Source organism: Manacus vitellinus, unplaced genomic scaffold (genome assembly GCF_001715985.3).
Source record: "Manacus vitellinus isolate BGI_N305 unplaced genomic scaffold, ASM171598v3 scaffold_28_pilon, whole genome shotgun sequence".
Lineage (NCBI taxonomy): Eukaryota > Metazoa > Chordata > Aves > Passeriformes > Pipridae > Manacus > Manacus vitellinus.
In genome coordinates, this window is record NW_021940122.1 from 2070900 (window position 1) to 2083197 (window position 12298).

A 12298-nucleotide genomic window follows, 5' to 3' on the forward strand; every position below is an offset into this window, starting at 1 on the left:
TTAAAGAAACCCCAGATTTATTGGCATCACTTACTGGGCTGTTTCTAGTGGAATGAAAGTCCTTGGGCAAGGACCTGTGGTCTGCCAGAGGATAATAACAAGAGGTACCCGCTCGGCTCTCCAGGGTTTATTGGTTGGCCATGAACAGCAGTGTTTATGTAGTCCCTGTCCTTTTCTAAGGAGCTGCTTGTGAGGCAGTTCTGAGCCTTCCCAGAAAGGCCTCAAGAGCCACATAAGCAATGACTGAAGGCTGTCCCAAGGAGCCATGTACTGAAATGATCCAAATTCTACCTCTCCCAGTTGAGTCAATGGAAAGAACTCAGCACTGCTGAAGAGATCTTTTATTTGGGGCCTAAAAACCAGCTACAGGAAGCCAACATGCAGCATTTAATAACCATGACCTACCTCAGAAACAAATGGTACCTGCTGTGGTACCGAAGACCATCGAAACAGAACTACAAGCTTTCATTAAGCATATGCAGAAGCATCTCCGCACTGCAACCACAAGACATTTCACTCAGACTCTTCAATCTGACTTGCAGCCCAGACAGGTCTACAGAAGCACTGTGCAACTTCTTTCAGTTGTCTGCTCCCCCTTCTAAATCTAAAGCACCACCTCAGTCATCTGTCCCTCAGGCTTTCTGACTAGCAAATAGGAAGGGAAAAATTTCACCAGAAACTAAGGGGAAAACCACGTGTGAAGTACAAGTTGGTTAGCACAGCAATCACTTTCTCAAAACAGCCTAGATCATGTTTTCAGAGCTAAGAGTAAGGTTTACCAGGCAAAACAAAGATTTACTGAGTCAGTCTCAACCATGAGAGCTGAAAACAAACAGACCTTAAGAAAACACAGCCCAAGATATGCTACTCTTCTCCAGCAAGCCTAAGATAGGTGCCTGAAGAAGAAACCAACCCCCAAGTCCCACTATTAGAAAAGAGATCGTCTGAAGGAGAAAACAACACACAAATTAGAGACAACCTCTGGTGTAGCACTTCCGTACTAGTGTGGTTCCCAATTTCATTAGTGCTGCCTTGAGTGTTTTGCTATCAGTGATCAGATCTAAAGAAATACTGTAAGATTAGACACTGGTCCATTAGCCAACAACAGTAAAGAAATTTTGCCAGGAAACAGAGCTGCCCATATGGGCTTTGTGGGCAGATGAGCATTCCTAGGTAGCAAGACTACCTGTCAGGAACAACTTCATTTCAAGGCTAGTTCTGCCTCATTTACAGGCAGAAATAACAGCAGTCCAGGGGCAGTGGGGGAAGGAAGTGAAATGCTGCTTGAAAGGTGTCCTGATGTCTGGGGATGCCACTTGCCTTTCTAAACCCAAGCATAGGCCCGTGTCTGCACAGCAATGTTGGTCCTCATCCTACTCATGAAAAGTAGAAGGTGTGGTATCAAAGGCTGGATGACACTTCACCAACTTGAGAAGGATTCAGTTGTAGGACCCTCCCAAGCCACCATTCTCACAGGCCAAAACTACCACCAAACACTCATGAAAAGTAATAGATAAAAATAGAAGAATTTGGTTTCAATACATTGAAACACCAGGTCGATTTTTGGCAGATACTTAATTGCAGGACCCTGTTCTTTGTCTTTATATGTTTACTGCACTTTAATCATCCTCAGCCGTTCTCTTACACAGGAGAGTATATATATTTAGAGTATATATATTTTTTAAAGAAAGGCAACCAGATACACAAACTGTCAGGCGAAAAGAACAAGCAGTTGATGTCATATCTTTACAGTGACTTCTACCACACCCAAGTCTCTCTAATAATGCACTTCCTGGCTATGTTTTTATTGTCTGATAAAAATATAAAATGAGCAACGGATGTGGGAAAAGTACTTTTTCCATCTCCAGAAGCAGAACACATTTCTTGTAAATCATGGATTGCCACCTTCCACAACTCCAGCCAGATGAGTAGTCCACAAAAATCAGAAAGTAACTCTTTACTGAGGTTTGGCTTACTTAGACAAACAAATCAGAAACATCCTGGGAACAAAGTACCATGTGTCTTAATATTCCTACTCAGACCTAAGCCAGAGTCTCTTCTATCTCTACTCCAACCAGAGAAATAAATGGTGAGCCTGCATCCACATCAATAAAAGCTATTCAGTACTTTCCCAGCACCATAAGTTTTCAGGAAAACACTGTCAGCCTGCAAAAAATTTAGTGTTGCTTCCTCTTCAGTAAAAAGGGTTTGTTTCTAACAGCTAGTTATATCATGGCAGATATGACAGACCTTTCCAAGATCACAGGGAAGAAAAATGAGTCAGTTAGACTAGGGGTGCTTTGTTGTGAAATTGCCTACTGAACTCTTGAGACAATGAAATCAGGCTCTAGGCAAATTAAATTAGCTTCAAACACTTCAGTCTCCCCTTAAGAATTTTCTGACTTGGAGTGCCAGGAGTGCCCCTTCCAGAAGGGTCCAAGTGCCACTGAAAGTACCACACTGCTTCTAAATGCCTCTCACCAGCACCACCTACTTCATGCTCAAGCACTGGCCGAACACATCTTAATATTCTGCCAACCTTATAAGTCCAAGGGACTTTATCCATTTATGAGATGACTCAGGCAATGCCACCCAGAAAGGAGAGCCAGGCAGTCAGATCAGACTGATCTGAAGGCCCAGAATATCTCATCAGCAAATCTTTTTCCTGTGTAATCACCTTTTATAAAGAAAACGAAAATTATCTGGAAAGAGTACTATTGGGCTCTTCATAAAAATAAAAACTATATACCCAAGGCAGGGTCACTTGCAGTGAGAGGAGCAGATGACAGCATCTTCAACACGATCTAGACCCAATTTGCTGTTCACATAAAGCAGTGCCATTTTATCTTTGCATATCCTAACTAGAAATTCGATTCCACTTCCAGTCTCGATCATCATTTCCCAGTCTTATCTGCTAAAAAATGCACAGTTTCCTCTCTCCACCACCTTACCTCAGCACAAAAAGCCATTTTTTAGACTTTCAGCAATTCGTTTTCACACAGGGCAGGAGCAGAGGAACTGCAAGCATGTCCCTGAAGGACTCAAGTGGCTGCAAGGTGATTTTCCTGTTTTCTTCTCATGAAGGGTGCAACCAGTATCAGTGAAGTAAGACTGAACCCACAAACCACTACCAGTCTAGGCACAGTGATTCGAGTAAAGAGAATAAATTAGTCTGGTATCAGGCCTGTGAGTGTCCATTAGCAAGTCCTCAGGGAAGAGCTGTGAGCAGGGCAAGCCTGCAGGACAGTGCCTCAGCACAGAGTGAGCTGCATCACACAGTAATTCTCTTCAATAACTCTTCCCAAAAATGTTATTCTTTTAAGTATGCACCCAGGCTCCCCTGCATCAACAAGTGTCTTGTTTCTACCATTTTTCTGCTATCTCTAGGAATTGTATCCTGTTGTCTGGTGTGTGTGCTTGCTACCTTCATCAATATCTTCCAGGTCTCATGCTGGGAGAGCAAGCAGTTCATCCCCACCCAGTTTCCAGGGCCTGTCCTGGCTCTACAGAACTGCCCTAGTTGACTCTCTTGCTCCCTGGAAGGGAGCTCCTACACACCTCTGGGTCTCTTCCAGTCCCCACACTTTCACCTGAGGGGACACCCTCACCACACAGAGCAGTAAGGCAGGGGCAGACATAGGGTTTATACAATAGCATAGTGGCAGATCCTAATGCTTCATCCGCTTTTCCCTCTTGACTATTGCCATCTCAACAGTTTTATGCTCAGCAGGGACAGGCTGTGATGGCAGCTTTTCCTCCTGAAGGATTGCTGCCAGCTCAGAGCCCATCTTATCTGTGAAGCAAGCACAGCCCAGCCCCACGTGCATGGTCCCATTTGGCTACACAGACTGTCACCTGTGCTAAGGTGACTCTTGTGCCTGGGCTGCAAGAACTGAGGGCCAAGGCAAGGAAGTCATGGGGAGAACATGAGAAAGTTCTTGTCAGAACTTTCAAGTACACAGGGACAAGTGTTCAGGTGACAACCTGCAATGTGGACAACCTGGTGACTATTATCTCTATTTGGGGCATATCCACTAAATACACAGGCAATACAACTGCACAGTGCATGACCCAGAACATCCAAGCACCAGCTTCAAAACCAGCATCAAACAAGGGAAAGCCTTAACAGCAGGATGGAGAGACTTCATTTCATCCTTAACAAATTACCTTTGAGCCTCACAGTATTACCATGCTAAAATCAGATTTATCTCAAGCTTGATTTCATTGTCATTATTTGTATCCCACACAGTAACCACCAAAATTTAATTTTCATGTTTATTCAAACACAAGTTACATGTGACCCTTCAAGAAATACATTGCAACTAAGCCTCCATATATCAGATTTTTTTCATTTAGCTTGTCTACAAGACATACTTTGTCAAAACAGCAGAATCAGACTAATTAAATGGTTATGGCAGAGAATTGCATGTGATGCAAAAACAGCTTAAGAGCAAAGACCATACAGAGAACACATTACTGGATTACAGCCCAGCACAGATCATTCAGAAAGTGATAGGAGGAAGTTTTTTCCAACAGAACACAAGTATACAGCGTCATTAGTATACATTTTGCATTAATAATCATAATTATTAAAAAATAGAAAAACATTAACTTCAAATATTACTTGGCTAACCACTATACCTATAAGGTAAAACCATAAATGGACTAACTGCTCAGGAGGTGGAAAACATTAAGTCTCTAGAATTAACTAGAGCTCAATTCAGTAAGCTACTTATGCATGTGCTTAAGCCCTACCAACATAGTGGGGCTTACACATGTTGAAGTATTACAATTAACATGGAGATATGTCAGCATGCACCAACAGTTTAAGTACATGCTAAATACTTGCACTGAATCAGGATCATATTCCTTAAAGTGCAAGTTACATATACACTATAAGAGTCATGATCTTTCTCTCTCAATCTATTGTTCCATCAAAAGAAAAACCCCTACTAGGCATGAGAAAAACTGACAGTCCCTTGAAGAAGCATGGCTTTTCATGTGTTATTAACAACAGTGCCAGGACAATCTTAACTGTACTTTCCATCTTCACTCTTTCAAAACAGCAGAATTTACCCGATTTGCACCAGTCTAGTATTAAAACTCTATATGCAATTTGCAAGTTCAGGATCAAGGAACTTGTTTCTTCAGGTCATTCCCTAAGTGATCAATAGATTCTTAGAAATATACAGCTGTACAATAGTGCCAGTGACTATATACAATCCTGCACAAGATACTGGAAGAAAGTTAAAAAGTTACATAAATAAATGTTCAACTTCAAAAATATTCAATTTCTCTTGCACTTAAGTGATATTTAAAACACAAAACATTACAAAGGCTGTATTGTTGAACTGTATCAGCTGTCTCTAAAAAAAAAAAAAAAATCCTGTAGAATTTCTCTTGTCTACAAGTTATCTGTATGGCTGTTTAAATAAAATCAGTCTTGTTGTAGCTGTGAAATCCAGGTATCCAGGTAAATGTTCCACATACTTGGGAATTAAACATTCCCGTTTGGTCAGAGGAATTTGATTGTTGGGGTTTGAGGTTTTGTTTTTAACTCTTATGTAACCCACTATATAATAGTGAACAAAATGCTTTTGTTTCATAGAAACAACTAACATTTGCCCACACCAGGCAAATGGTCTATTTACAGATACATTAGGACTGCCTGACTGACAGTGAGTGTGAGTTGCTGAACTCCAAGAAACATGGAGCCTAAAACGGCGACACTCTCTGCTGAATCGCCTTCCCTTTTAGGATACGTCTTATCTGGAGAAGAGAAAGACACAAAAACATTAGTATTCATCACCCTAAAGTGAGTCATAATGTGAAAATAAAACCCCACCCTAGACTCAGTTTTGTACTCCTCATTTATCTAAGCCTAGGTTCTGAGTTCAGTTACACAAGAATTGATCCAATTTTACACCACTTGAACCAACGAAAGGCAACAGTCAGCCACTCAGCTGTGCTTAAGTTACAAGTCTCTTATGCCAAGAGTCACCTCTTTCATCATGTATTTATACAGCTCCTAGGAAAAAGGGATTTTCTTCATCTGTTACTTGGATCTAAGAACTGTCTTTACTAATTACAACCAGAGCAACAAAAGCACAATCACGGGTCATACTGAGACGAACTGGAGAAGGAGTATTACCTCCAGTATGTTGCAAGGTTACAAAGACAAAACCTATTTTGACAGGAAAAAGCTTTTGAGATGGAAAAAATAAAAGCTACAAGTGAAACCTAAAATTCCAAGTATTTGTACATTCTGCCTGATCTTGACATTGAAACTAAAGATCTCTGAATAAAGTGGCACTTGCTAAATCTTTTCCTTAGAAGCTGCAACTCAAAACCCAAAAGAAATTTTTGGAGAGGAATAAAGCTCTTGTGTAGATAGGGACAGATGGAAGGAGAGGGTTGTTATGACTTTACCTGTTCTCCTACAAGGCCATCAGGAACCAGGTGAACTGGCTGTTCATTCTCCAAGTTTCTGGCACTTGGATCAGCTCCCTTACGCATCAGCAGGCGCACAGCATCCAGCTGGCTCACCCGATACTGCAGGCTAGCAGCCACGTGGAGTGCTGTGTTGCCATTGTAAGCCTGAAAACGACAAAGTAACTCCATGAAGAAAAGGTGGGGGCATGAGACTCAGGACACTCGTGGTGCCACACACAGGCACATCCCAGATTTTATATGCATTACAGGAAAACTACCATACCTTGGCATTAACAAAAGAGAGGCAGTTGGGCAGCTCCAAAAAGAGACGAATGAGCTCCAGGTTTGCTTCTTCTGCCGCCAAATGTAAAGCAGAGCGACCACTTTTGCGATCCTATCAAAAAAGAAACTGTTAGTCTTCCCTGCAGGTGCTTCACCTATCCAGGGTGAACATGTAGACAAACAAAAACAGAAAGCAAAGTAATTGCAGAGTGTTGAACAAACATACTTGCACTACAATTCACCAAAAGTCAATCTGAATATATATTTTAATATCAACACCTGATGAACAGTGGACCTGAGCTCATCTGGAGGTAAGCTTACATAATGTAACATTTTGATATTTTGGCTAAGTAACAGTCTGGCCCAGCACAGACCTGAATGCACAGGTAAGCCGTTTTTAATTAAATGTTGTAGTTCAAGAACAAATTATCATCAGTATCCCATTACTATGGATACCTGAGTGCTCCAGAGATATTCCTACTTTTACAACACTACTAACTGCAGCCAGTGTAGAGTCATTTTTAATCCAGAAATTAGACTGTCACCTCCCTCTTTCCCTAGGGTTCATTTGCATTGATAATACCTTGCTCTTTGCTCTGAATAAATGCAACATTCTCATCCCATTTGGGCAAATTAAAACTGTAGGGAAGCTTTCAAATTAGTCTACTTCCTTTGTAATAAAGCTGAAATGTGGCGTGGGAGAAAGCGACATGTTCTGCTTCCACATTCTCGCTGGATCTGGCACTTCAGACTAAGCCATTTTACTTACTTTCGCTTCAACAGAGGCTCCCATATGTATCAGAGTCTTGATAGTTTCTACCAGGCTCTTGTTTCTCAGCAGAAGCTCCTGGACCTCAGGGGAGTGAGGTGGCTGACTGTTCTGCAGTTCATGCAGCACAGCATTATGGGCCAGAACCGCACAGTGCAACGCTGTCATACCTTAACATAAAAAAATTAAAATCATCATTAATGAACAAGTACAATACAGAAGTATTGCCTGGCTGCTTTTATCCAAAGGCTGGATAAAATTGCTTCTCATCCCATTAAGCCCAGGGATGGTTCCATATTTGCAAGTGACAGTGACTGTTCCTAAGCAGCTTGAGATTTGGGTTGTCCAACACTGGAGGAGTTAAGCAGCAACCTACTGTGAGCTCTCAGCCAGCAGATAATGAAAGAATCAATTTCTAATATATTTTTTTACAATATATACATTAGAAAGAGCTGTTTATGGAAAAGAGGTCCAAACAAAGCAGCTCTCGAGTGTCAGAGATTCTGGCTTCTGTATCCACTGATGTAACGCTGGCACTCAAATGTTTTAAACAATAGCCAATTACTACCTACACTCTCTGTGCCAAAGGTGGCAATCACATGCAAGAGGAAAGAGGTCCTGTCAGACACAGACTAACCATGTTTTTATCTGACAGGTGTCAGTTGTAACTGTAAAACTCAATCTGACAAAGAAATACTCCATTTTCTTGTTTCTCAATCCAGGATAACATTCATATCAGCACCTATAAAACATTGTAATATCCAGTAACTCTGTAAATTATCTTAACTACTCACCATCATAGTTTGTTGCCTCAAGATCCACATACTGATTGCTTCCCATGGCTCCCTTTTGGATTGCCTACAAAAGCGGGAACAGGTACACCTTTAGGTCTTATCCAAACCACATACTGCTTCAAGTTTGTATACAGTCTTACTGCAACAAAGTTGCAGTAAAAAGGGCACTCCTGTAAGTGTTCAAGAGCAGGTTGGATGGGGCTCTGAGCAATCTGATCTATTGAAAGGGGTCTCTGAACACAACAGGGTAGCTGGAACTACATAATCGTAAAAGGCCCTTCCAACTCAAACCATTCTACGATTAAGAGGAGACTTATTTATTGGTTTGGTAGACTTGAGGATTCCAGCAAATGACTTCAAAATGTTGGTGAGAACTTTAATGTGAAATTCAGTCTCACTTCAAGCTGTTAATGTAGAGCCCTGAGACACACTCGCAGGGCTACCCAGCGAGAAAAGATAAAGGGAGGAGTGACGTTTCCAGAGTTTCCCCAAGACAACTAACACAAAGTGTAAGTGTTAATGGCTGGGGCAAAGCTGTGCCTGCTGGTTCTTACCTGGAGGACCTGGGCATGCCCCTTCTCAGCACAAACATGCAGCGGCGTTCTACCCCAGCAGTCTGTGGTGTTGACTTGAGCCCCCAAGCTAACCAAGTCCTGCACAATGAGATGCTGGTTGGCAGCCACAGCAACCTGGAAAGCGCTCTGCAAACATCAAGAAGAAAATTTAAGCTATTAGTCATCTGATCTCTAACAGGAAAGAGCAACTAAAACAAATAAAAAGCCTAGCTGCCTGGTATTATTTAAGTAGTGATTATGAATGCTAAGAAGCCAGGACAAATGAAGCAGAACACATAGTTTTACCAGCTCAAGGTGATCCCAAGAAGTATTATTAGCTCAAGGTTAATATTAGTATGCAGGCTAAATCTTGGGGTTAATATTAAATAAGCATTTCACCACATCTTTCTCAAGGTCCAGACATGCAGGAAGCACTCAGGTGCACAAAGCAGGTGCAAAGGTTTTTGAGAACCTCACCTGGCCATTGTGCTCTTTAATATCCAGCATGTGCATGGCAGCCATCTTCCTTGCAAGAACATAGGAGAGTGCTCGACGGCCCTGGGCAACAGCAATGTGAAGGAAGCTGCAGGAAAGAGAGGAAACAGTTACACCACCATACAAACCAGGGTTCAAGACATCAGAGATCCAAACACATGGTAAGGGATGTTATGCTGCCAGCTTCAGACCTTCTCTGCATAACTAAGACAGGAACATGGATACTTTCTTACCAGGGCAATTTAAAGCGTCTAAATTTGAATGTTTTTCTCTCCACTTACCACAGTCTATTGATAAGTACTCAAAATTAGACAATACAAACACCTCATCTACCCAGTGCGCTGCAACTCTTTGCATCACACCACATGCTTTGCTTGATTACCTTGAACTACTGCACTCATGACACAAACACTGCTACTGAAGGGCTTCCACTATACCACTCTGCCTCTCAACTCCCTCCCCAGCCCACCAAAATGCAAAACCATTCCCCAACCTCCCACATAAGAAACACCAAGATAAACGGCACTCACGTGTCTCCATCTGAGTCTTTTGCAAGGAACTGGTCCTGAGATATGTTAGCCAGTTTGTTTTCCTCCTGCTCCACTTGCCATTGAAAAAATGACTTGCCCAGCTGCGTCGTGCTTCTGGCAATGGTTTGATCAGGCAGAGAGACATTCAGAGCAGCCAAAGAGACGCTGCGCTCCAGACCACCACAGATGTTGCTGGAAAGCAAGCTGAAGTTCGGGGCATGAGGGGCAACATCAGCCTGTGGGTGGGCACTGGTCAGAGGCTGGAGGGGAGTGGAGATGCCCTCCGAGCCTTCAGAGTCATTCAAGAGGGAGGAGAAGCTCTGGGACGGGCAGTACTGCAGTTCATGGCTCTCAAAGGTGTTCTGCTGGTAGGCAGGAGACTGGTCATTGGCAGCAAACGGCCTGTACTCCAGGGAGGCATCTGAAGGATAACTCTGTGACAAATCTTGGTTCTGGGATGGGGGGAACTGGTAATGTTGCGGTGGATCGAGTATATGCTGGTTGGCATGATCTTGGAATGGCTGGTATTTCTGGGACGGTGAAAAAGCCTGTGTTCCTGGGCTGTCCTGGTACTGCTCACCAGACGAGCCGTGGCTGGAGACAGAGTGCATCCAGCTCACCTGCACCGTGTTCAGGGAAATGGGGCTCGACTCGTTCTTGATGTTTATGATGTTCTGCAGCAGATCAGAACTACTGTCATGCTTTGGGTCGTTTTTATGTGTCTCTTCCATGTTATCCATAGAAGTTGGTGTCTGGGGTGGTGTCTGACAAGAGGAAAAAAAAAAATCAAAACAAGCCCCAGAAAGTTGGAGGTACAGTTGTATCTGGTAGTTTCTAATTGTATAAAGCAAAAATTAATACAAACTTACCAGGAGATGTGGGTGAATATTAGCCTGGCGTTTGAAAGAAGGTCCATCAGAAAGGAGCTCAGGAGCCTTTCTTTTGCCACTGTGACCTAGTATGCTCTTCAGCTCTGTTGAAAAGTAAACAAATTTAGAATCCATTTGGAGGTTACTCTTACAACTGATTTAATACTGCAAGGTATGTATAAAAAAAAAAACAGTCTACCTGTGTATGGCTCGTAGTTCACCAATCCTCCTTGTGCCTTTCAAGAAAAATCCAGATTATTCTGTTATTATAATGTTATTACAGGGGAAAAAAAAAACAAAACAAAACAAACAACAACAATAAAAACACCAAGAAAGCAGCAGTGACTTCCTTCATAAACACAGAATACACCTTATAGTAATTCTAGTACATGGTTGTCTAACCCTAACTTAATTGCTTTTAATTAAGGTTAGAAAATGGAAATACTTTCATGAAATTTAAATGAAAACCACCATTTTTCTTTAGGCTTTTTAAGCTATTTGTTACAATACCACAAAACTCCAGAAAATCTAGAGAAAGATACTGTTCCTTCCCAAGGATTTCTTTTAAACTTGAATAAGCCAGCCAATTTTACAGTTCTCCAATGCCGTGAACTTTTCTATGCAAAAATCTTCCAGTGACACACTTATCTAGAAAGCTTACAAATACACACTCAGAAAAACTATTCTAATAAAATCAAAAATACCCTTTATCTTCTCAGAATTTCCTGTATTTTTTTCTGTCTTTTCAGACTGGAAGTGGAAGGGCCTACCTTTATAATGTGTGCTCTGCACAGAGAAGCGCAAGAGCATGACAAACAAATCTCTCCTGAGAAGAATCCCCAACCCCTCCAATGAATGATCTCATTGCAGTTAACAGGGAGTTTCTGTGGTTTCGTAACGCAAATGTATCTTTACCCAAACTCCCTTTAGAAAATAAAGCTTCGTAAGAACATTTTTAAGTGCTTCCTTCTCCCATGGTAAACCTTTCCACCGATTTCTGCCCAGCAGTATTCTTCCATTACGCGTTGAAAAGGAAAAACACTGATTCCAGCCACATCAGATAAAGCAGCAGCTCATTTCTAGCGTTATCGCGAGGCACAGTAACCATTAAAAGCAAATATGTCAGTGTACAAAAATGCCGGTTACCTTGCTTTCCTCGGTGGCGGGGCCCGAGGACATCTGTTTGCTGCTCCTGAAATGCAGCAGGAGCTCCTTCACGGAGTTCTTCACGCGGACGCCTTGGAAAGGTCCTCTGTGCTGCTTTCCCCCCCCCATGTGTTGGTCAACTGCGGAGACACGAAAACAAAACCCGATTTTTAATCACTGATTCCGTTTTCACAGAAAAAAAAATAAAAATAGAGAAAAAAAAAACACAAAGCCGGGAACTCTTGTGGAAAACCACCTAAATCCCTGGTTAGCAGAGAGGAGCCAGGGCGCTGCCCCCGCGTCCCCCCACCAACCCCACGGGCGTTGCGGCTCCTTCCGCTGCCCCCTCGTGCCGGGCACCCCCCGGGCCGCTCCCGCTCCCAGAATGGGAACACTCCGGCGCTGGGCGTGCAGCACCTGCGAGCCG

At 42.5% G+C, this 12298-nt stretch overlaps 1 protein-coding gene across 1 annotated transcript; it reads right to left on the minus strand.

The window, feature by feature from the left end:
* Positions 1-4276: 4276 nt before the first annotated feature.
* NFKBIZ (NFKB inhibitor zeta) lies at positions 4277-12003 on the minus strand. Its single transcript, XM_008932261.3, has 11 exons — positions 11872-12003; positions 10925-10961; positions 10726-10829; positions 9857-10620; positions 9309-9414; positions 8832-8978; positions 8278-8341; positions 7484-7653; positions 6716-6826; positions 6430-6597; positions 4277-5769 (listed from the first exon to the last, which is right to left on the minus strand). The coding sequence occupies exons 1-11, from the start codon at positions 11998-12000 to the stop codon at positions 5716-5718; spliced, it is 1854 nt and encodes a 617-aa protein (XP_008930509.1). The 5' UTR covers positions 12001-12003; the 3' UTR covers positions 4277-5715.
* Positions 12004-12298: the final 295 nt, after the last annotated feature.

Excerpts from the sequence above, each read along its gene's own strand:
- NFKBIZ (XM_008932261.3), bottom strand. The coding sequence starts at position 12,000 with ATGGGGGGGGGAAAGCAGCACAGAGGACCTTTCCAAGGCGTCCGCGTG. Across the intron at positions 9,415-9,856 it reads AAAGACTCAGATGGAGACAC|CTTCCTTCACATTGCTGTTG; the intron begins GTGAGTGCCGTT and ends TCTTTCCTGCAG. Across the intron at positions 8,979-9,308 it reads TTAAAGAGCACAATGGCCAG|AGCGCTTTCCAGGTTGCTGT; the intron begins GTGAGGTTCTCA and ends TGATGTTTGCAG.